This window comes from Podarcis pityusensis, assembly GCF_964106645.2.
Source record: "Podarcis pityusensis genome assembly, chromosome: 1".
Classification (NCBI taxonomy): Eukaryota; Metazoa; Chordata; class Lepidosauria; order Squamata; family Lacertidae; genus Podarcis; species Podarcis pityusensis.
Window position 1 is genome coordinate 90,971,454 of NC_138028.1, and position 25,819 is coordinate 90,997,272.

Consider the following 25,819-nt stretch of genomic DNA (forward strand, 5'->3'; position numbering starts at 1 on the left):
GTGTTTGCTCAAACGGAACAAAGAGCAGAGAAAACCCCTCCCCTCCAGGCAAGCAGAGGGGAAAGCAGAGCGTCCTTCCTTCTAATTCCTCTCCGTGCTCCGGTGCTGCAACATGCAGGTGGGGGAGAGAGAGAGAGCTGGCTGGCTTGGGTGGGTGCGTGGGGGGAACTTTTGCCTTCCTTTCCTCCCTCCGGTAAAACCCCTCTCCTGCATTCTTAGCCAGCTGCTTCTCCGCACACCCCTCTCGGTGCTCCTTGTCCCTTCTATGTTTTTCCTTCCCTCCCCACTTAAAACGTGGTTACAAAGCACAGATCCACATGGATCCTCAGGATCTTTGCATAGGGTCACCCCAAATTCACCATCAGATCACATAGCAATGATCTGATGCAAAAACAGGGCTGCAATGGTGCAAAAACGTGGTTACAAAGCACAGATCCACATGGATCCTCAGGATCTTTGCATAGGGTCACCACAAATTCACAATCAGATCACATAGCATGTCCATGGCTACAGCCTGCACCAAAAAAATCACGCACCCACTGTTGCCTGGGGCTGCAATGGTACAAAAACGTGGTTACAAAGCATGGATCCACATGGATCCTCAGGATCTTTGCATAGGGTCACCCCAAATTCACCATCAGATCACATAGCATGTCCATGGCTACAGCCTGCACCAAAAAAATCACGCACCCACTGTTGCCTGGGGCTGCAATGGTGCAAAAACGTGGTTACAAAGCACAGATCCACATGGATTCTCAGGATCTTTGCATTGGGCTACCCCAAGCTCACCATCAAATCACATGTCTGTGGCCACAGCATGAAGCACAAAAATGATACATCCACTGTTTCATTCAGAATTTTTTTTTCTTGTTTTCCTCCTCTAAAAACTATGTGCGTGTTATGGTCAGGTGCGTGTTATCAAGTGAAAAATACGGTAAATGGAATTATTAACTGAATGAATGGATGAATCTTCAGTTAACACAGGAAGTTTGAATTTTGTAATGATTGCAATATATGCAGAAATAATGTCACGTGTGTGAAGTGGTTCTTAACTGAAGCGAAAGTATGTGCCTGCGTCAAAATTATATCAACCACTAAATCATAGAAGTATAGGCAGGAAATGCAAGGTTAGGGCACGATCTCTATGCATATTCATTTAGTTACATGAATGGAAAATGGGAGACTAATCTCTATACAGATGTAATGTTCAAAAATTTAAAAATCACAAGATCAGCGAAACCTGACATCTACAGAAATAATAGGCTTTGTTTGTTTGTTCATGGTAAATAGAAATATGGACTGCTTAAAGCACAATGGCAGCAGAAGCACTGTTTCAAGAACTCATGACAACAAAACATCTGTAGCTTAAAATATGCGAATAAAAGCATGGTTTATATCTGAGGCTTCAAATCACTGAATTTGAAGACTTTGGAAGAATAGAACTTGGAACTGGCATTCTAGTCAGTGTCTCGTTATTTAAGCAGACTGCACTAAAAGTGAACATGCCCAACCAAATGTCTTAACTGAGAGCATCATGCAGCAGAACCTAAGATGTAGGTTTATTTTCTTGCTTATTGCCTCCCCCTTTTTGCTTTCTTGTACTCCTATCACTTTCCCCATTACTTTCCAGGTACTGAGTTATGCTTGTTCTCTAGAAGTGCAGAGATAGGGAGGAAACTGCTAGAAAATTAAAATCATGATTATGTTCAAGGGATGTTAATGGAAAGAGCTTAGATCACATTTTTTGATCAACTGAAATGCTAAGTTGCAATCTGAATATTGGCTAATCATATTAAATAACAGGAGATAATTAGTTCTTTTAGTTGTAGCAGGTCCTTGTAGCAAGCAGCTGAAAGGAACAGCAACTTGTTACAGAAATATCTGTGTTTCTGGTCAGGGAAATCTAAGGCAAAATTTATTGAAACCTGAAATGCAGAAATGAGAAAACAGAGGAGTAATTTGTGTTGTTTTTAAAAGAGAATTTAATCCTATCTCTGTACATGTGCATGTCTGTCCTTAACTTTGTTTTCTGTTTGATTTGATTTACAGGTTATAGTTGACAAAATTAATGTTATCCTAAAGCATATACAAAGCTGGCAAATATAAATAGCTATAGAGCCATGTTTACAGAGTAGTTTAATAATAGTCTGACCCTTGGCTGCATGCATGGCAGCTTAGATCAGCATCACACACATTTTAGCCTTGAGTTTTACTCCTCAGGAGAAACCTTGAGCCATGTTGCATTACTTCTGTGCCTTGCCACATGTTGGCAGTCTTCAGAATCTTGAAAATCTGGATTTTATTAAGTATGTAATAACTGTGATTAATATTAAATTAATAATTTTTTAAACACAACAGGCCTGCTTGTCTTTTTAAAGTGAATTTTGAAAGTGTTAAGCAAAAATACAGTAAATGATCTTCATTTAGAGTTGCTTGAATAGAAATTTCTTCATTGTTATATGTCATCCTCTCATGTAATATATCTATACTTTTTGAAAGGCAGGCATTCAAATATATTTATTTCTGTTAAACATCATGTTCCATAGCCTCAAGGAAAATGGTGACCTTATTCTGCTTATTATTTTAGTTTTCTTATTACATACATTTGCATATTAAAAGGTAAAGGGACCCCTGACCATTAGGTCCAGTCGTGACCGACTCTGGGGTTGCGGCGCTCATTTCACTTTATTGGCCATGGGAGCCAGCGTACAGCTTCCGGGTCATGTGGCCAGCATGACTAAGCTGCTTCTGGCAAACCAGAGCAGCACACGGAAACACTGTTTACCTTGCCGCCTGAACGGTACCTATTTATCTACTTGCACTTTGACGTGCTTTCGAACTGCTAGGTTGGCAAGAGCTGGGACTGAGCAATGGGAGCTCACCCCATCGCAGGGATTTGAACCACCGACCTTCTGATCGGCAAGTCCTAGGCTCTGTGGTTTAACCCACAGTGCCACCCGCATCCCTATTTGCATATTATCTTTGCTTAAATATATTTTTCTCATAATGCTGTTTTTCTGTCCTTGGCTTTTAAATGGGTCATTTAACATGGGTTCCAGGGAGCTAAGATCCACGCAGTAAACACTTTTAAAAGAAGCTAAGAAATTTTCATCTTCCAAGTAGCACTTTTATGGGATACGAAATTGCGTGTCCCTCATGTTGCGTGTCCCTCATGTAGTCCTTCCTTCCTTCCTTCCTTCCTTCCTTCCTTCCTTCCTTCCTTCCTTTTGTTTTTGGGGGCATGTTAAGCCCTTATGAAGTAGCTTATGATTATGTTTACCTTCTTTTGACAGAGGAGCAAATTAAGCTCTTATAACTCTTAAACTCGGATATAATTTTAGGATTTCACACAGATTGTATGTATGGTTGTACTTTTCAGAATCCTTATGAATATTTAGTTTGATTGCCATAATATATGCTGAAGAAATGTGCAACATTTGCCTCCCTCTCTATTTCTGTTTCTTCTGTGTGCTGCTTTCTCTTCCCCATCACCTTTTTTATTGGCTGCAGACTTTCCTTCATCTCCCATGTTGAAGGCATACACATATTTGGGCTTCCATCTAAACAGCAGAAAAAAATAACAATTAGCTTTGAAGTCTGTGTGTCTTTTAGCAATATATATATATAATAATTACTTTGGTCCATCTTTCCTTTTAAAAATAAGTATAATCTTTGGCCATTATAAGTACAGTAATAGCAATAAATATATTCATTTCCTAGAGAGATGTATGGAAGAGAGACCTTGCATAATACATGTGGTGTTCCTTCCTTTGGGAGGAAGGCAGGGATATAAATTTAATAACATGGCCACAAAAACATTTAGGTAAAAGAGACCCCTTTTAGTAACACACAAAACATATGTAACCATGTTGTCCTATAAGAAATATATTCAAAAGCTGGATTAGGCCAACACCTTTCTTAGGGCCACCAAAAAGTAACAAATAGTGAGGAAGCTTTTGAGTTTTCCAAAACACTCTTATCAGGCTGCATGTTAAACAAAGCCAGTGGTGAGGTCGGGGAAGAGAAGAAAGTTGCTGCTATGTGTATAACTCAGAATCACTTATGGCAGTGAAGGGGTGAGTACTGTGGGAGTGCACATAACATAGATTTCAGTCCAGATCATGATTTTGCTCTTCTGAAAACAGGCAGTCTCTGCCCAACATGCTTGTTAGGATGTCTGTTTCATTTTACCTTGATTATTCACTATTGATTTTTTTATGGCCATAGCTTTTTTTCTTCAGACAGGAATTGATAAAATTTGCAGGCACACCAGCCCCTCTGGAGTGAATAAGGCTTGGCAAATTATAAACAAATATGTTCAGGGACTTTTGTGCTGGGCAAAGTTTAAAGTTTTAACTTTAAAAAAAAGGAAATTTCTAACTTTATTTTGGGGTAGAATTGAATGACATTTGCAGGCAAGACCAGCCTTCTGAGGGCATGAATCCTCTGGACTGATTTCAGAAGGATAATGGCCGTGGTTTCCTGGAGGGGCAGCGATTACAGTTTTAGGAACCCTCCCCCCCAATCTTATCTTACTTACTGTTCTGTGGACATTGGTCTGAAAATTGCAGACTGGAGGGGTTTTCCTGTGTAAGAAACCTGCCAAATTGTAAGCAAATAGGTTCAAGGAATGTTGTTCTAGATTTTATTGAGGGAGCTCAAAGGGAATCGCTTTCTGGGTGAAATCATTCCCTCTTATTAGAAGTTTGACCTGTTGGACACAACAGAGCTCTAGTGTTTATTCTCCCTTCCTCCAGCATTCATCCCTATCATTGTGTTAAGCTTAGAAACCTTTATTTTCTTTCAGCAGAAGCTTGTCTGTAGTGCTTTGTTCTTATGTTTGGGTCACCAAAGCACCATGGTCCTTGCTTCAATTTGTACCACCTTGTATAGCTCCCACTTCACCTCAGACTAGCCAAAACCCCTTGAGTTGGTACCCCTTTCCCTTGAAATTCCACATTTGCCTGACTCCAGTGTAAACCACTAGTGAACATACAAAGGGTGAGCACATACAAAGGTGAGACTTCTCCAACTATAAATGCTTCTCTGTTAGCAAGTATGTAAGGTACTATACAATATTCTGCAAATAGTTCATAGTAACAGTACAGGGTGCCAACAGCTTATACTTATTTGGGGATGAATGACATCTTGTTTTCTGTAGCATTATCTGATGTGCTAATGCCACAGAACTTAGCTTTTGGGGGTTTCTGCTGTGATAGGTATCACAGATGATACACGTCTCTATTGTTGCTCACAATATATTCATAATTCATAATGAATAAAATGATGATACCTCTGCCTCATCATTTTCTGTCTTACTTATTCCAAACGGTGCCATGAGAGCAGTGACTTATATAAGAAGTATTGAAATAGCTGTTAAACTAAGTTTGCTGTGAAATAACCTTGAAATCCCAATGTGAAGTCCTTGGGTACTTTAGGGCGTGTAAACTTGGCAGCCAAAGAAAGTCAAAACAAACTTTCTTAATGAGTAATTCTAGAAGACTAACCTTGTATGCAGAAGCAGAAAGATCGTGCTGCGGTACCAAAGGACTTGAACATGGTCATCCGTCATCTACATTTTAATTTATTCACTATACTTCTGCTTGTACATGCAAACCTGTCTGCTTGTATTTTATATTTCTGAAGGATAAATATGCTGTAGCATACATGAGGGGAAAGTGTGAACCTCTTCATAAGAAATAATGCAGTAAACAGTTTACATAGCAACAAGGTCTGGGTGTATGGACCACATGGATCAAGTGTACATAGACTGAGTTCTACACTACCACTTTGGGAACATTGAATTAAAAGTATGAATAGCAGGAGCTTGGTACTGCCTTTAGCACAATCTGTTTGGCTACCTGTTGTGTGGTTTCTAAAAATTTCAAAAAATAAAAATAAAAATATGTACACCAGCCAGTTATGATACACATGGAGACTCCTGCAAGCAAAGTGAGCTGACAATAACTTCCATAGATATCTGACTTCATCATCAATAATGGATCCAAAATATACCAAGAAAATAGGATGAGGGAAAATGTAGAATAAACCAAGTTATAGATAATGAAGCACCAAAACAAACACAGCAGCAAATTAAAAATTAAAAATAATGCTTGCTGGCTCATTCCCAACAGAGACAGATTTCTTGTGTACCATACTCTCTTTTTTTCAGCATCCCTAGAAAGCACACTAGTGACTCATAACCTTCCTAGTGTGTCTCCCTCTCGGCTTCCACTGCCCTGAGATCTGATCTCAGCAGCTAAAATGCAGCAACTAGGATTATGCTTACTTCCAGATCAAATGGGCCTTTTGGCAGCTCCAAATGGACCTTTTGGCAGCATGTTGCAAGATACATGTGCCCCAGCTTAAGTCTGTTGCACCATCAGTACAGAGAATTTCATTCAAACATTTGTTCATGTGGCTTATTTTTTTAAGCCTAGACTCACTGCACTATATTGGATAGTAGTTGTTACTTGGTTGCATTTATTTTGACAATATACTTCATGGAATCTTGACACAGTATATCCAAATCTACAGCCTGTGTGCTGCATAACCTTGAACCCTGTAAACAAGAACAAGTTATAGTACAGTTGGACACTACACATTCAAATGAGTGTCACACAGGTCGAGGTTCATGATGGTCATTGCATGTATTTACAGTGGTACCTCGGGTTAAGTACTTAATTTGTTCCGGAGGTCCGTTCTTAACCTGAAACTGTTCTTAACCTGAAGCACCACTTTAGCTAATGGGGCCTCCCGCTGCTGCCGCGCCGCTGCTTTGCAATTTCTGTTCTCATCCTGAAGCAAAGTTCTTAACCTGAGGTAATATTTCTGGGTAGCGAAGTCTGTAACCTGAAGCATATGTAACCTGAAGCGTATATAACCCGGGTTACCACTGTATACACTTAGGACGCTAGCTTTCATATACATACACACACACACATCATTTGTATACTGTCTCTGGGCAGTCTACAACATAAAAATTACATTAAAATAACAAATAAACACAACTATTAAATCAGTCAGTTGCAAACTGAGTAGAATGAGCATTTTCTTAAGTACAAAATTAAATATAGGAGGGACTGAAGGCACAACTGTCTGCTGCATACAGCATTATGTAGTAGAATCCGCCATTACTTTTCTGTACTGTATACATACTCCAGGCAGGTAGAAATTGCTGTGCAGAGCGTTCTAGCTCCAGCTAGTAAACTTTGCCCCTGCTGGCTTTGTGATCACTCGGGTGTTGTGATCTGGAAAAAGAATCAGCTCTTTGCCTTTAAACTGCTCTCTTGCAGGTCCATGAAGGGAAAATAATTCTGTTGAATTTCCAAGGGGCTCTTTCCTGAGCTTTGTGGTTCCCTGCCAACAAGCATCAGTGTAAACTTACGGCGTGTTGACTTTCATTTAAGAAGAATTCAGTGGTGCTTCTTCACAGATGGGTCTTTGTGTGTGAGTGTGTGTGTGTGTATGTGTATGTGCTTAAAAAAGCTTAATTTTAAAATGTAAGTATGAGTTAATTTATGTAGTTTTGAGCTGAATTTAGCATGTTAGAACTGAACTTTTAGTAACTAGGGAGGAAGCTATTGTATTTCTGAAATTATAATGGAGGGATAGCTTTAAACAAATCCTTTTGGAATTATTATGTCAAGGCTACATACAAATTTAAAAAAATGTTTTACTCTTTGCTAATCTAAGTATGGAAGTGTATGGAAGTGAGAGCTGGACCATAAAGAAGGCTGATCGCCGAAAAATTGATGCTTTTGAATTATGGTGCTGGAGGAGACTCTTGAGAGTCCCATGGACTGCAAGAAGATCAAACCTATCCATTCTGAAGGAAATCAGCCCTGAGTGCTCACTGGAAGGACAGATCCTGAAGCTGAGGCTCCAATACTTTGGCCACCTCATGAGAAGAGAAGACTCCCTGGAAAAGACCCTGATGTTGGGAAAGATGGAGGGCACAAGGAGAAGGGGACGACAGAGGATGAGATGGTTGGACAGTGTTCTCGAAGCTACAAACATGAGTCTGACCAAACTGCGGGAGGCAGTGAAAGACAGGAGTGCCTGGCGTGCTCTGGTCCATGGGGTCACGAAGAGTCGGACACGACTAAACGACTAAACAACAACAATCTAAGTTTAAGCATAGGACTAAAAAACTACTTTTGGTATCTGCAATGTATCTCTCTCTCTTTTTTTTAAGAATAATTTTTTATTAACCGACCAATCACATCAAATCAAACCAAATTACATAAATTCCAAATTACACAGCCAAATTTTAAATTTTTGTTGGGGGTACCCATATTTCAAGTTCCGAAGGGGATCCAATCAACTTCTTGCTTCTTGCTGCTGTTTTAATGTCCACAAATCTAACCATATGATGTTCACAGTACTATCCAGTCCTTTCTTATTGTTTTTCCACATCTCTTGTTGTTATTTTCATATATTTTTCCTTTCTCTTTGTGACCTCTGATAGTCTCCAAAGCTGGTTAGAACAGTTTGTAATCCTGCGTGGATATTTTTTTTTTTTTTATCCAGTAGCCATATCCAGACGTTTTCCATATAACATCACTTCCATACATCAAAACAGTCTTAGCGTCATTAATCTTCACCAATCTGCCTCCTTTCTCAAAACCTCTGAGGAGATTCACCAGGAATGCATTCTGAAAACAAGTCCGTTCCTCCTTCCGGTTATAAATCCTTTGGCAAGATGGCGACTCTGAATTAATTGCTGCGCCATTCCAAAAGCTCTTATTGCTTCTCGATCTCCATAAAGCATACTTTTGGTTAAAGTTTATCTCCACACATAGTAAATCACATAGAAGGAAAGTAAAAAAGGCCCCCCCCCCCATTCAGTCCCGTTGCCGACATACCCAGCCTTTGGTGTATCTTCATCGTAAAATATTCCTGTTTCTCCAACCCGTCGTCTTTTTTCGCGGAGGTCACTTAAATTAGCAGACTTCACTCCCCTTCTTCACTTGAAATATGTGCATTTGCTTCTTTTGTAATTAATTATTCCAAATTGCTGCAGCTAGTGCGCGATCAGAGACAGCGTCCAGGAGAGCCGATGTCCACACAGGGGCATTCTGCCTAGTGCCCTCACCCCCTTCTTTCGAATTTGGGGGTGATTTATGGGCACAGCAGGCAAGGGCAGTGTTCCCCATTCCCTTGGGGCAACAAGGGAGGCTGCCTACTCCCATAACAACCTCTTAATTACCTCGTGTGGGTCGGAGAGATGGTATTGTCGGCCATCTTCCAATGCGCCCCTAGTGGCCCCCCCTGCAATGTATCTCTTTATCTTCTTTGAACAACAGATCCACATGCCACATCACAAATTTTCTTGGTTTTCAAAAATGGTTCCCTTATGGCATGGGGGGCTGCTCTTTGAGCAGCAAAAGTTTGAAGACTCCTTGTGCTTATTGAACTAGTACTGTGGTACTCTTGTCCTTATTCTCAGTTTATAACTAGCAGGGAATAAAACCCATTCTTGGTTCTACAGACGTTCTTTTAGCTTCATCTCTATTTAACTTCCTGTGGCAGTTCTGGTTCTTCTCTAGTAAGAGTTCTTTCAGCAAAGCAAAAAATGTACTTAGCCAGTGCAGAACCTTTGATCTACTCTATTGACTTTTATATTTTGTTTGAAGATTAATCTGTAGTTTGGCATGACAAGCTTTGCTTACATTTATATTTATACTGTTTGCGTTATAACTTTATAACCTGCATTTCTGAAAGCTTTTTTAAACTCAGTGACGTTTACTGTTGCAACACTGTAAAACTTTACATTTGGGTACTTGGATTGTGTTTGATGTTACATACACTAAAAGGAGTTAGCTTTCCATGTTCATTATGTTAAGTTTGTTTTATGTCTTCTACACTATTCATAAACCTTTATAAAGCAGTTGTTTGAAGAAATGAGCCCAGTAAGTTTGCAAAATACATATTGGACATAGTACTTGAAAACCTGGTCTCTAGAAAGGTGGCTACTTAAAATTCCACCTTTCAAAATTAGATGTCAAAGCTATAACTTAAATAAAGGAGAGAGGTGGTGCTTAGGATTGCTTTAAACATTAATTTTCTGCTGTGAACTAATGAGGGGAAATCATGAAGTGTGGTGTGGCTTTCATTCTGTTTAGGACACAACTTCATTCTCATTTCCATTATGTTGCATAATATATAATAAATTTAAAAGGATAATTTACATTTTACGAGCACATACAGATTAGAGTGAGATGATTGCCATCAGAACCTCTTGACATATGGCTGTGTATGGTTGTCATAACACATTTCATAAAATCTCCATGGCATTGCTAGCAGCTCTTTCAAAGGTGCACTGCTGCCATGATTTTTTCATAGGTAGATGGGTGGTGTGAGATTTGCTTAAAACAACAGTATGGATCCATCACCATATGGAAGCAGTACTTGGATTTTACACTACATACATGAGGTTGGCCCCTCAAAGACAACTAAGGATTTTACAAAGATTGCCCTGTGATCTGTGCTTTATTTGCTCTTGCCTGCATTTTCCTCCAGAACGTTTGGATCTATTTTACAACGCAGACTTTCTTGACTTAAAAAAATAAATTTTAGAATTTATAATTATGGGTGGCTGTGAGATAATATTGTAATGTTCTTTCCTAAATAAGAAAGGGTCAGGTTAAAGTTGGCACTCAAGGATGGCAGAAATTTGCTAGTTTCAACTTGAAAGGAAAAATACATTTATTCTGTAAAACTAAGTAGAATATATTTGATACACTAATTGGGATTAGCTTTTATTATTAAACCCAACTTCTGAATTATCAAGGGTAAAGTGTTTATGATCTTTGTTCCCCCCTTAAGACGTTGTGTGGACAGTAATGACCGCACGTTTCCGATTGCCTGCTGGCAGAACCTACAATGTACGAGCATCTGAGCTGGCACGAGACAGACAGCATACAGAGGTGGTCTGCAATATTCTTCTTCTGGACAATACTGTACAAGCTTTTAGAGTTAATGTAAGTATAATATTTTAGGAAACATGTTGTATCTCATTTAGAATTGCCTCATAGTAGAGTCCTAGGCTTTAGAAAACATGCTGTTGATTTTGCATATTTATTTAATCAATAGTATACATTAGCCATCCATTTACTTACATTAACATGGTCATTAATTCAGAGTCCTTTCCTAAGGGCCTCCTCTTGTTGTTTTTTTGTTTGTTTTTTTGAAGAGGCTTCTCAGCAGGGAATGGCCTGAGGAGGATGTGGGAAATTCACCTTGCATGAGTGCTGGCACTAGGTACATCCATGTATACAATGTTTTCAAGACTTTGCAGAACACACTATTTTAATAGGAACCTTTGCAACAAATAATATAGCTAAAAATGTTTTCCCTCTTATTATACCTTGAAAATGATTCCTTGCTTAATTAAATACGATGAGACCTAAATAAAGGTCGTTATTAAGCTAGCATAAGAATAAATTTGAATGTTATACATGTTTTATATTAGTACATTCGTACAATTTAGAAATTATTATTTATTATTAAAAAGAGTTTAAAGCAACTTACAGTTACAGAAATAAGGTGGGTCTTAATTCATATCAAGTGTTAAAAGCCAGAGGTCTGTTAAAATGCACTCCTTCGGACATTGTCCCAAAGCATCTTTTACAAAAGACATTTGCAGTACAGTTTATGCAGATTTTCTCAGAAGTCCCACAGTGTTCAACAGGACTTACTCTCAGGGAAGTGCACATATGATTGCTGCCATAATGGTTTATTTTGATTATTGTAACCTTTTTGCATGTATTCAAAACAAAAGCATATAACTACAAATAACTCCATATTTAACATTTTTATTAATGCTCCTTGTATTAAAAATCAAATGGAGGCACTATTCTCCCTGCCCACTGAGTGTTGGATACACATATATTTTAAGGTTGCTTTGCAAATAAGTTTGAGCTTTATGAGTATGTCAGCAGTAGCCAATAATTTAACCTGTCTGTCAGTAATAAACCTACAGAGATGACCTTGATCTTTGCTGAATGGAGGCAGCTTGTGACTGATTTAGACCAATGATGGGTTTTACAGTTAAAACTTAGGAGCTGCTTTATCAAAACACGTGTCCAAATAAAGTATCTTTTTGTAATGAGCAAGCTATAGAAATGCATTAACACAGAGATTTGTGGAAAAACAAAATGCCAAAAGGCTACCCCTCAAATTTACAAAGGAAAAATGTATTGTGAAATAGCTTTTCCGTGTCAAATGTTTCTCAACTTTTTTGGTCCTCGGCATTTATTGTGCACAGAAAGGAAGTTCTGCATAAGTAACTTGGCCAACAGGCCAAAGCATGCAAGGTAGCGTGAAAGGAAGCACATAGTCTGGAATGCGTGAAGGAAACAAAGGAGTGGTTAGGAAGCAAACCTATGTGGTTTCAGAGGTAGAAACATGACTAAAGTATTTTGGGCAGGGGCAGACTTGCTTAGCATTTTTATGGCCACAAGGCTGCATTGTAATATGGTGGCAGTAGACAAGTCATCTGAATTTGAGACATATAGGAACATGTCATCTTTTGAGCAAGCCAAACTTGGCTGTCACATTCAGTTATACTTTGCAAATGAAGACATGTTTAAAATAAATATTTTGAAATATGCATGCTCTTTTTGTTTTTATCAGACAGTTTGTATTCTTGGGCCATGAGTAGCTGACAAGAGAAATTGTATGTCAATCTGGTCCTTTAGCTTTAAGTAAATTAAGAGGTTCTTTTCAGATGCTGTGACTGATAAAATTTCAGGGAACTGTTTTTAGAATTGGCATCACTTTGAAAGTCTCAGCTCCTTGCTTCACTGGCTTTATAACCACAAAAGACAAGGTAAAGCCTGTGCCATGGAAGCATAATGTGTTTCAGAATTCAAAGATCTGAAAGATTCACACTAGGTTTAAAAATGCATAACTGGCATATATATAGTCATGTACCTGCTTTGGTTTCTATAAATGTGAGTTTTCAAAATGAATATCCAAGCCACTCTTCCTAAATTGTAGTCCAAAAATATAAACCAAGAGACAGTGCAGTTGAAAAGTGGAACTGGTCTCTTGTTTACATCATAAAACCTTCCAAAGGACCAGAGTAGAATTCTGGTAAGGTTTGTTTCAGCTTAAACAACAAGAAATTTCTGTATGTGTTATTTGGGAGGAAGGGCAGGATATAAACTGAGTTTAATTATTAATGATGATAGTAATAATAATTCATATCCCACCTTTCCCACAATGATCTCATTGTGGTACACACACACACACATCTTGTTCTTGCAACAGTCTTGTTAGGCAGAGAGAATGACTGACACAAGGTTATCCAGTGAGCATCATGGATGGCAGGAATTTGAACTCTGATCTTTCAGGTCCTAGTCTAACTTTCTCAACTACTTGAGCATACTGGCTTGAAAGTGGGAAGAAGTCAAAGTTGAAATGCAGATTTTCAGGTTAAAGACAATAAAACTTTCCGATTTAAAAGTCTTAAGGTTTTCTCAGAGACCCAGTTTCTGTCTCAATTTTTCCAGGATGGGTAGCGATTAGAAACAAAGTAACCTGCTTTGGTGGTGGTTGAATCATTTTGAAAACATTTTCATTTGCTATTTTCTTCCTACAGAAACATGATCAGGGACAAGCTCTGCTGAATATAGTTTTCAAGCATCTTGATCTGACTGAAAGAGACTATTTTGGTTTACAATTGGCTGATGATTCTACTGATAACCCGGTAAGCTGTGTCTGTTTTCTAAACAAATTCCTCTTTGTTGTTCTCAAAGTTTGAGATTACAAGTTCTACACTTCTAGATGCTTGCGCTAAGTTTAGTTTGCTGAGGGAGAGGCTGATGTTGCAGAGTCATTTGTAGGAGAGCTCTGTTGCAGAACTAAGCACTTACTTACTTAAAAATGATTCAGTAATTTTTTGGAGAGCCTGAAAAACCTGATAAAGTCTCTTGAACCTTACAAGGGATAACTAGGTGTGGCATCCCACTTGAGCAACAGAGTTTTGATTCTGCAAATGGAACTTACCTTTCCTTCTCCCTTACAGCCCCCCATGACCCCCCCCCATTTATGGGGTTGAAAAATCCTCTGTGGATTGGAAGGGTCATGGGGGCTGCATGGTACAGAAGAGGAAGCGCCATCACATTCATTGTCATGACATTGGATCTCACCCAAAATGTTGACACCTCTGCTACAGAAAAAGATGAAGAGAATCTATTCATTTCGCTAGTCTTTCCTTCGCACCCCTAACTTTTGATTAATACATGATAAGTTGCAGATTTGCTTACATGCTCTAGAAGGGATATACTGGAGAGAAAATGATCAGTACAATCATTCAGTATGCCTAACTTGGTTTTATTTCTGTCACTTTTATTTGTGACTAGTGCCTGACATGCAAAGCAATCATATTTACCAGCAGAAGTTTGGATCTTAGGGTATAAATACACGTCATTACCTGGTTCTGTACCAGATATTCTGCAGATATCACAATCCATTGTAATGCTAATGCTAATTGTAGTTTAGTAGCTAGGGAATGTTATTAACTTATCATCTGAAGGCGGGCATTAAATTAAGTTTTAGTCTCCTGGTTCTCTAGAATGGTTTTATATGTTCTTTGACAATACTTCAGATAGTTAATATTTTGCTATAATATAGTGGTTGTAATGGGAACTTTGAATGTCTGGTTTTGTTCCAGCTATTTATAATCATTAAAAAAGCTTATGCAAGATCTTATTTAATCACTTGCAAAGTGATTAGTGATATAAGATGATATATGCTCATAGTATCATACAGAATTTCCAGGGTTCAATGGCCACACCAGAGTGACCTTTTAAAAAAACCCCAAGGCTATCAACCTGCAGAATAGTCACAACTTGCAGACTTGCAGCATTAAGATAAATTCAACAGTGTAAATATGTTTTGATAGATGTAATAATGGAAAACTGATTGGTATAGTTTTTGTAAAATATGCAGGGATATAAAATAAGTAAAATGAACCAGGGAAAGAGAAGAAAGGAAGTCACTGATAATTTAAATATGCAAAATGTTTATCTGAAATTGAAAAACAGAAAATTTAATAAAAATCATAATTTAAAAATCAAGGCTGATTAAAACTGGTAGATCTCTAAGCAGATTTACCCTTCTTCAGTTGTCTTAGTAAGGTTGATAACAATCTGTTGCAAGAAAACTTGGTGATAGTATTTTGTAAATGAATGCTAAATATGCAAGTGTGCTGTATTTTCCTGGTTTTGAATATATTATTTCTCTTTAACTGATTAGAAGTTTGGAGAACCATGCTAAAGTTAAGGCAATGTGTGTCATGGAATTTCTAGAGTTAAAACAAAGCATTTTAGATAGGAGGAAAAAAATAGATGTTAAAATAAGCTTATATGAAGCCCTTTTTTCTTACAAGGAGAATGGTGAAAGAAGTAGGCTTCATTTATTCACTGCATTGAAGAAAATAAAAATTGTATACCAAGACAACTTAAGTAAAATGTTGCATTGAAGTGAAATTCAGATCCGTGCATCAGCGTCTGACAAATAGCAGTTCATAGAAACAGGTCATTCACTGTCCTCTGATATTGGTAGCATTCAAGTGGCAGCTATATAGTGTTCCAGGCAGGTTAATGCCAACTGAATTCAGAAAGGGTTTAGTTGGAAATTGGTAGTGTTGAGGGGAATAGAAAAACAGGGCTGATCCCAGATTTGAGGGGCCCTAGACAAAGTGTATTCTGGTGTGCCCGTTCTACAGTTGATGGTCCTTGCTTGGCTTACTTGGCTGTGACGGCTTTAAGCAGTACCAGACATCCTGGGACCCTGGCAGCTGCCCAAGAACACCAGATGCTAATGCCTGCATTGTGGGAAAGTCATATTCCTGATTTCTGTTGCATCCAGGCTGCTGGACATCCTTCAGAAGGCATAAGCTGAACAACTAAACACTTATTTGTGGGTGCATATTTTTGATCCTATCTGTTCCATCCAGATTGTTAGGCAAGCTTTTTTTTAAAGAGAGAGCGAGTGAGCTGAGAATATCGGCAATCTCTGTGTGTTAAGTGGAATTTTTTTCCGTGGCAAAGACTACATCCCTGCTTCTTGCCCTTAGTTTGATTCTTGTCAGCAAGCTAGCATTGCATTTGGTAGGAACCAGCTTTCTTTGATCTTGTTTTAGTCTTGGTTATTATTATGCCACATAAGGCAGGGTTTTCAACAGGAACAGTTTTCTTTATTATTGTTGGCACGTCCACGTTTCTATTCCTGTTCATTTCCACAACATAAAGCTTTTTTACTGTTGTAATATTTTTACTGTGTTGTAGCATTTACTTCAAATTCTCACAGATTGTAAGAACACTCACAGTACATCATACATTCTTTCCTGTTGCACCATCAGGTGACATGTTAGAACAACGTGGTCCTTTTGTTTACTGGTTCTTATAAGAATAGAGTCATACTGATTGTGCACTAGCTTAGATGACAGATCCTTTGTGATGATAAAGCATCTTTTCCAGCTTGCAGAGCCTAGAAATCAGTGGCCTAGAAAGCAATTCTTGAATGTTGCACATATGGTTGGTAACACACCCCTTGGCTCAGTGTTCATGCTGGCTGTTTCAGAGAGACAGAATTGGGCAAGCTTAGTTTCCTAAAGAAAATATGGCTATTTTAAACAGGATGCATGTGGCCTTTTGTTCTTTCTAATATCAGCCTGCACATCTTTAATAGGTGAAGTCTGGCAACTGATTTTTATTTTCATGCTTGTGACACCATTTATATTAGCTCATTTTCCAAACCCCTGCTATCTCTCCCCTCAGGAATTAGTGAGTGTTTGTGAAGTCTACATCTTTGAGAAAAAGTATAGACACCTTCTTTAATTGTATATGCCAATATATGTTAATACTTGGAGACATACTATATTGAAAGCTTCCCCGAAAACTGCCCGGTTTTGCTCTGTTAACATGTGAATGCTTCTAACCAAAGCCCCTTCCAAATAAAACTACTTAACTTTATTAATCCAAAAACGGGGGTGGGGTGGGGAAGAGATAGTTTCATTTCAGAATTGAAAAACAGTTCTTGGAATAATAATTGGATAAATGGGATATCTCATGCAAGGTGTTAAACTTACTGTATTTTTCGTTCTATAGGACGCACCGGCCCATAGGACGCACCTCGTTTTTTTGGGGGGGGAAATGAATAAAAAAATTTATTCCCCCCCCCCCGCGGCTGCCGCCCCAAGCCTCGCGTGCTTCGGGCTGCAGGCTACCGCCCCAAGCCTCGCGCGCTCGGCGGGACCTCCCACCGGGCGCGCGAGGCTTGCAGACACTCGCCCGAAGCACGGGGAGCCCTCCGGAGGGCTCCCCGTGCTTCGGGCGACAAGCTGCCGCCCGAAGCCTCGCGCGCTCGGCGGGACCTCCTGCCGGGCGCGCAAGGCTTGCAGACACTCGCCCGAAGCACGGGGAGCCCTCCGGAGGGCTCCCCGTGCTTCGGGCGACAGGCTGCCGCCCCAAGCCTCGCGCGCTCGGCGGGACCTCCTGCCGGGCGCGCAAGGCTTGCAGACACTCGCCCGAAGCACGGGGAGCCCTCCGGAGGGCTCCCCGTGCTTCGGGCGACAAGCTGCAGCCCCAAGCCTTGCGCGCTCGGCGGGACCTCCTGCCGGGCGCGCAAGGCTTGCAGACACTCGCCCAAAGCACGGGGAGCCCTCCGGAGGGCTCCCCGTGCTTCGGGCGACAGGCTGCCACCCCAAGCCTTGCGTGCTCGGCGGGACCTCCTGCCGGGCGCGCAAGGCTTGCAGACACTCGCCCGAAGCACGGGGAGCCCTCCGGAGGGCTCCCCGTGCTTCGGGCGACAAGCTGCAGCCCCAAGCCTCGCGCGCTCGACGGGACCTCCTGCCGGGCGCGCAAGGCTTGCAGACACTCGCCCGAAGCACGGGGAGCCCTCCGGAGGGCTCCCCGTGCTTCGGGCGACAAGCTGCAGCCCCAAGCCTTGCGCGCTCGGCGGGACCTCCTGCCGGGCGCGCAAGGCTTGCAGACACTCGCCCGAAGCACGGGGAGCCCTCCGGAGGGCTCCCCGTGCTTCGGGCGACAGGCTGCCGCCCCAAGTCTTGCGCGCTCGGCGGGACCTCCTGCCGGGCGCGCAAGGCTTGCAGACACTCGCCCGAAGCACGGGGAGCCCTCCGGAGGGCTCCCCGTGCTTCGGGCGACAGGCTGCTGCCCCAAGCCTCGCGCGCTCGGCGGGACCTCCTGCCGGGCGCGCAAGGCTTGCGGACACTCGCCGGGGCTGCAGGCTGCTGCCTGCAAGCCTTGTGAGCCCGCGGGAACTCCCACCGGGCTTGCAAGGCTTGCGGATAGCTTCCTGAAGCCTGGAGAGCGAGAGGGGTCGGTGCGCACCGATGCCTCTCGCTCTCCAGGCTTCAGCGAAAGCCTGCATTCGCTCCATAGGACGCACACACATTTCCCCTTCATTTTTGGAGGGGAAAAAGTGCGTCCTATGGAGCGAAAAATACGGTAGCTACAACATCTGGAATTATCTTATCTTATAGGCTACTCATTATGCTCCCTCTAGTGTTGAGTTCAATTGCTAATTTTTATAGTAATGTGACAGATTGTCCTCTAATTCTTAAATAAATTATTTTAAGTGCCAATCGTCACTGCTATAGGGTGTACTAAAAATGTGTAGTGCTCTAAATAGAAGTCTATAAATGTATTTAAGGACTCGGAACAGGGTCCAAAGAGCCCACCTTGGACTAGTCATCAAGGAAAAGTATGTTTTGTATCTAGCAATTGTGACATACGGTAAAAACATACATATGTACATTTGTTTTGTTAAGAGATGTGTTGCAATAATGCTTTGTGTTACTTCAGAAAAACACATAATGAAGTAATCTTTTCATTCCCCCAGAGGTGGCTGGATCCAAACAAGCCAATCAGGAAGCAGTTAAAGAGTGAGCAAAAATATTTTTTATCTATTTTGAATGCAAATGTTCATTAAATAATGATAAATAATTACTAAATCAAAGTTGTAAAAATCTAATATGATATTTTGGTTAATTTTAGGAGGATCTCCTCACAGCTTGAACTTCAGAGTCAAATTTTTTGTAAGCGATCCTAATAAGCTTCAAGAAGAATACACACGGTATCAGTCTCTCTCTTATTTTAATAAGATACTTTGATGTTCATTGCATAGGAGTGTCTGCAATTGATACAAAAATGTGTATACATTTTGATTTCATCTGAGGAAATAGGGATTTTTTTTATTACCAGAATATCCAAAACTGAAAATTATTCTTGATTAGCATGTATTCTGTGTAGCATATATTTTGAACATACTTGAAAACAATTCAGTTGTGTAGTTCATGCCTATATCTGGATTTAGAACTTCTACATGCTCTTGAACCCAAGTCATGCACAATTTGACAAAAAGGCACAGTGTTATAAGTTGCGTTGTGTTGAATATAGTCTGATCCTTACCCACTCATCCCTCCCAACTCCTCGTGCGCTTTAATATCTATATATTAGGGAAAGCTGTTGTTTAAGGGACTAACCAGATGTATGCATGTTTGTTAAACATGGGTTTAACCATTCATTTATAAAGCAGGGTGGAGAGTGCAAGGAAGTAGTGAAATCTTCTACTTCTTCACTTTATCTTATGGTGCTTTCTTGCTTTACAGGTTTTATTCTTTGCCTCCCATGCTCCTAGCATGAAAAGTTAACCCCCACTATTCTTACACTTTATTAAAAATGGGCTTACATCTGATTTTGTCCTCAAATTGCAAGTTAATTATTTTAGGGTAGATAAATATGTGTCCAAAGGCATACTTCAATACTATACTCAAGTGCCTTGCTAATGAAAACCATATTTTTACATTTGAATTAATCTGTTTTTAACATACACTAAGTAATGTAGACCAAAGGTTATTTTTGTTGAACTCTTTGTTCACTGAAGAGTTCAGAGAGCTGTTGCAGCAGTTTTGCGAACGCTGCTTTAAAATCAATTGGTTTTCCAATGCAGAAGTGGTTTGCAATCTACGTTGTAAGTGAAGTTCAGGCAACAACTAATTAAGCTCCTTTTGTATTTGAACACACACAGAGCTGCATTCACTTCATCTGACCCTATCCTCCCCTTGCTCCACAAAAATATCTCCCAGGCAGCAGCGTCTTTCAGCCTATGATTACAACCAAACAGTCTACATACAGAGCAGCTCTAAATTAAGTCCCTGCAAAAGTGTAATGCTACACTTTAAAAAGCACCCCTAATATTTTTAAGTTATAAATAACAGCACTGCAAATAGAGAAGCGATATTGAAGAATACAGTTTGTGTTTTAGCAGTACAGATCACTCTGCAAATCAATGTTGATATAGTTGATGAAATTGGTATATAATTTCCAGAGTTCAACTTCCATCATCATGAAACAAGAAGTTGGGGATTTGGGTATAACTTTTTTTAAATTGTCAGTTTATTTTCATTTACATCCTGGGGAGTTTGAGTAATGCAGAATAGTTGGGAGGACTGATTTATGTGTTACTCGAGGGCTATTTTAATGTAGCTAGAAATCACACCACATAGGGGCACCCACCTGTCAAAATCCCTCCTGCCGCTTTGCAAGTCTTCCCATGCTTCCCCTTCAAACCCAATGTCAGAGGTTTAAAAGAGGAGCATGGGGAGATTTGCAAAGTGCCCTTTGAAGCAGCATCCATTCCATTCTTTAAAGGATGGAGTCGAAGTTGCTTCAAAGGGCACTTTTGTCAAGTGCTTTAAGATGCTTTAACTCTGGTGGATTGCTACTTGGAAAGAAGGCAGAGGGGGGAAAGCTCTCTTCACTTTCCTCATTGCCATACAACTGGTACTATTATGTACTCTAGTATATGTTTGCTTGTCCTCACAGCAACCTGTGCTCTAGTAATCGTCAAACTTGTTTGTCACCCAAACCTTCTCAGAATGCCAAAGAGCAAACCAGGCCCTGCAGCAACAGAGAATGCACTTAGATACGATCTTATTGATAGCCTGCTGCATCTCACAGTTCCATGGCAAGATCAGGCCTTTGACAGGATTGTCATCTCTGTCCCTTGGAAAATCACTCAGAACTGTTGCTGGAAACTTTGATCTGGCCAGCCTAATGCTGCACTGCCATTCACCTCTGCCAGAAAACTGCGGGGAAAAACTACTTTGCAAATTTCCTGCTCCCCTCTTTTCTGCTTTTCAGCACATGTGTGCGTGGACACGCAGACATACAGAGATAGAATAAAGAGGGGGTGGATTGTTCCATCTGCCAAACCCTGAAAGGAATCAATAGGGGTGCCAGGGTAGGGCTTCCTAACTTAATACTCCTGGACTGAGCTTTGGCTCTGAGAATCTGCTCTTCAACTACCAGTTGAGCTATTTGTCATTGCACGCCCACCAAGCCACCCTCATCCATATGTCAGATGGAAGAAGAAAAGAAGAGAGCAGCCTGGATAGGACAGAGGAGAAAGTGTTGTGCATGCAATACGAAGCAGTGGGAGAAAGATAAGGAGCAAGGGGCTGATGAGTGCCACAATTAGAGGCAGAGGCCAAAAGAGACCCAGGAAGAGTTACTAGCAGCACTAGAGAGCCTTGGCTGGTTTGGATCAAGTTCTGAAGACTTCCGTGCTTCATAGCAAAACCTGAAGTCTTCAACATGACTTGATCATTTGTTATTGGTTTGTTTAATATTTTTTAGACTGCTTACACCTGAGTGGTTTAAAACTAAAAACCGTAAAAATCAATAGAATACAAATGAAAATGAAAGTAATAGTGTCAATAGAAGTCCAGAAACATACCACTGAGCAGTGCAATGTAAAAAATAAGTAAATGTCTAAACAAGCAAATGTATTTAATAGGCAGAAACAATGTGTCACAGTTGACTCCCCTTGGCTTCCACGGAGGAGGGTGTTCTTGCACTTTGGTCCTCCAGATGTTGCTGAACTACAACTCCCATCAGCCTTAACCAGCATGACCGAAGGTCAAGACTGATGGGAGTTGCAGTCCAACAGCATCTGGGAGGCCAAAGGTTCCCCATCTACTGCAGAAAAGACCATGTTGATACTAGCCATGGTGCAATGTGCAGGGCTTCCTTTGGTGGTGGTTAATCTATACAGGAAAGACACATACCTTGCTCCTACGTTGTTCGGGGCTTTATATGTTAACAGAACATAGAATGTGCCTTGGTAGCTAATGGGCAACCAGTCCAGTTCTTTCAACACAGATATAATAAGATACCCCACTCATCATGCTAGCTCCTGTGCTGTGTACTAGCTACAATTTCCTAAGGTCACCTTACCTAAAGCACATTGCAGTGCATGGACCTCAGTGGGCAGGGTGTAGTAGCTGAACCAATTGAAGCTGGTGGTGGGTGCTTCATTCCACCAAGGTCAAGTGGAGTTGTAATACCCCAAGAATACCCTCAGATTAAGTACCTGCTCCTCTCGAGAGTGTCCATGTCTGTTCAGAACAAGTGAACAGAATTCCTGTGGCCCGGGAACCACTTACTCATAGGATCTGTGCCTTACCAGGCTCAGTCCACTTCCATCATCCTTTGCAAGTTTGAATGGCAAAGAAAAGTAGGGCACATTGTAAATAAAATTCCAATAAAAATTATTTAAGAAAAGAAAAGTAGGGCACATTGAAAAGCAAGGCTTGCTTCAGGCTCTTCATCCTTCTTTATTGAGAAAGCCTTTTCACCCCACTTGTGGCTGGATGTAAAGATGGCTGGAGCTTGTTTCACTTCATAGCACACCTGGCTGTCCTATACTTTAAAAAAAAATGTTTTTAAAAGGTCACTTGGGGATCCCCTGGACTGGGAGCCTTGGACTTCTGACCTGAAATCCAGCCTTAATGTATCTACTGCCATCTCCTGTTCACTATTGAGAAGCACTCCTGAAAGAAATATTTTGGATCCATGCCTATGAATCCCAAGTGTGAAACCAGGATATGCTTAATCCATACAAGTTTATGCAGGGGGTGGGCACAAACTACTATATAAAAGTAAATTACAAATGCATCGCTTAAGAGTAATTCACAGAGAAAGAGAAATAAAATAACATGGCTGTGTTTGTGGGTAATTGCAATAAAGTGTGTCATTCCACAACCCTTGATTTAGAGGATCAGCTTCCCTTATGGAAGTAGAAGGAAGTCTCTGTAAAGGCCCATAAGATAAAAACACTGCAGTGTCATACCAGAATGTTTGCTACATGGAAATTCATGCCTTTCAGATTTTATCGGTGACTAGAAATACTTTAAAGGTAGATTAGAATTCTAAACCAATTTCAAACCGTCACTTCAGGTAAGACATCTGAGATGCAGGGGCCAGTATTAATACACACTCATCTCACAAGGCCTATTTGCTTGGAGGTACATTTCAATAGATTGTTGGTATTCATGGGTATTATTATTGTTGGAGGCATGCCAGTGTGGCTAATCACATTCTTTTGGCATGGGTTAGAGATGGCAAAATGGAACTTGCAACAAATGTTGCAATAGAGAGGGATGAAGAGATAACAATCAGAAATTGTTTTCTATTAATTTTTAAATATGTCCTATCCCATTAGTTTCAAAATACCACACAGAACAACATTTGTCAATTGAGGCATGAAAATATGATGTAGATGTACCTGAGTCCAATGAATGGATCCTAACCTTTTATTGATTTTATAAATTCTAATGTAAACTGCATGTGTTACAGCAGCACCAAAATATTTGGATTTCTTATGTTTATATGACTTTGAACTCAGTTTAATTTCTGTGTCTTGCTAGCCTGAAATAATGGTATATGGTGAAATGCAGATGCTGAAGTCAAAAGGTGATCTTAATTTTGTTAATTAAAAAAACAATAGTAACTTTGTCAACCTGTTGTACTGTGTTTACTTTTTCTTTAAGGTACCAATATTTTTTGCAAATTAAACAAGACATTCTTACTGGAAGGTAAGATTTGCTTGCCATGAAGACTTGGGAACCCTTGCAGACAGTTATGCAAAATTATTTAGTAATTCAGGGAGAGGGTGGAGATAAATAGTGTGATCGAATGCCTCAATCAAGTTATGAAAATATGTATGTGGCTGCTGACTTCCCACATGCATCCCATGGTAATTGGCAATCCTATAATAAAGCCTATAGAAAAAGGTGTTATGGATATGGTTGCAGTGTTACGGGTTGTGCGTGCAATATTTTATCAATGAATCAGGAACTATGCATGCAATGCCAAATGAGATTTGGATCTGCCTCCCATCCATCTTAAACAGGTGATTAGTGGAGTCAAAGCTGACAGTGCCAGCCATTTATGTAAGCTTTTGTGATTGCATATCTCTAGGTTGGTATCCAGATGTTTAACTCTCTTTGGATACTAATCTAGAAGCATGGTTTCCTTTGTAAAGCAAATATGTAAAAATAACAGCTGGTGTGTTTTTAGTTGTGTCATTACATATTTGCCTGCTTTAAAAGGGAAATCTTGTCTATTTGATGCTTCAGTGTTTTTTTGTTATGTAATTCAAATACATGGGTAAAACTAAGTGGCTCTAAATATTACTGTATTGAAGTGTGTTGGTTATTTTCCCACATAGATTGCCCTGCCCTTATAATACTGCTGCACTCTTGGCTTCCTATGCTGTTCAGTGTAAGTAAAATATAAAAAAAATATGTTCTTATATTATGCTTCTAATTTTCCTGATGTTGTTACTTTTCTTTTGTGTTAAGAAACACTAAACCTTCAGGAAAAATATTTGAATAGACTGTGTTGTGTAAAGCCGATAAATTTATAAAAACAGTTTGTATCTTACCCATGTACAGTAGAATTCTATGCCTATCTACTTAGAAGTAAGCCCTGTTGAGTTCATTGAGGCTTATTCCCAGCTAAGGTAGTATAGGATTGCAGCCATAATATTACCTCTGAAATGTACATTGAAAATATGAAACTGTTCTTTATACCTAACATGTAAAACATATGACAAGATATTGGCAGAGTTTATCATGGCATTTGTCATCAAAATATGTGTGGCTGTTAATGTAAAGATTGAGTGGATTTCCCACCTAAACAGAGTTACGATAAATGTATATACCTTGAAAAACATTTTTCTCTTGGTTATGTTAGCTTATTACTATCAAATTGACATGCTTTGTGAACTATTATTGCTAAGATGGGAATTTAACAACCTCTAAAGCTTCAGTTCTAAAGGGGAGAGGGAAAGAGTACTCAAAGTGGTTATTCCATCACATCTAGCAGTCTGCTGGACTTGCTCTGGCAGGGCGTAGGTAAAGGCACAGCAGCGCATTTCTGCTCCTCTGTCCTTTTTATTTTTCTTGCTTTAACTATTTCCCTATTCTCATGAACATTGGGAGCAAAATTAACCATGCCAGCTCCAGAGATGACATAGCATCCTCCCTGATTTGGGGGTGTGGTGGGGGATTGAGGTGTTTCCTGTTGACCCTACCCATGTTGGAGCTCCAGTGTCAACAGGGCAAAGACTGTGGAAGCTTCTGTGGTGACAGGGAGGAGGCATCCAAGGTTACACCTCTCTCTCTGCCATCCAAGAGTGAGATCCCATACTTCTTACTGGGGAACCCTCCCAGGGACCATAGGATTTTAAGGTTAGGGTGCCTTTGCCCCCCCTTTTTTTAAAGAAGTGATGCATATTGTTGCTTCTGAACAGTTTTTGATAAGATTTTGTATTTTGTCAGCCCTGAGTGCCTCTGTACAACCATTAAAGTGGTAACGGTTTCCACAGTTTAGCAAGAGTTTGCAAGGGTTTTTGGAAAAACAGCTGAAAAATCTAGCATACTGCTAGGTTACAGAACCTGATTTTTGTTTTTGTTTTTGTAGAAAATGCATTGCTT

General features: G+C 40.1%; 1 protein-coding gene across 2 annotated transcripts in view; it reads left to right on the forward strand.

Annotated features, from left to right (window-relative positions):
- Positions 1-25,819, forward strand: part of PTPN4 (protein tyrosine phosphatase non-receptor type 4) — an 82,528-nt gene that overhangs the window by 18,040 nt on the left and 38,669 nt on the right. For both annotated transcript variants that reach the window (XM_081006460.1, XM_081006461.1), the window contains exons 2-7: positions 10,831-10,985; positions 13,610-13,717; positions 18,877-18,919; positions 19,032-19,110; positions 23,870-23,914; positions 24,550-24,602. In XM_081006460.1, the coding sequence (XP_080862586.1) occupies positions 10,848-10,985; positions 13,610-13,717; positions 18,877-18,919; positions 19,032-19,110; positions 23,870-23,914; positions 24,550-24,602 (466 nt within the window). In that variant the 5' untranslated portion in view covers positions 10,831-10,847. The remainder of the gene's footprint in view (positions 1-10,830; positions 10,986-13,609; positions 13,718-18,876; positions 18,920-19,031; positions 19,111-23,869; positions 23,915-24,549; positions 24,603-25,819) is intronic.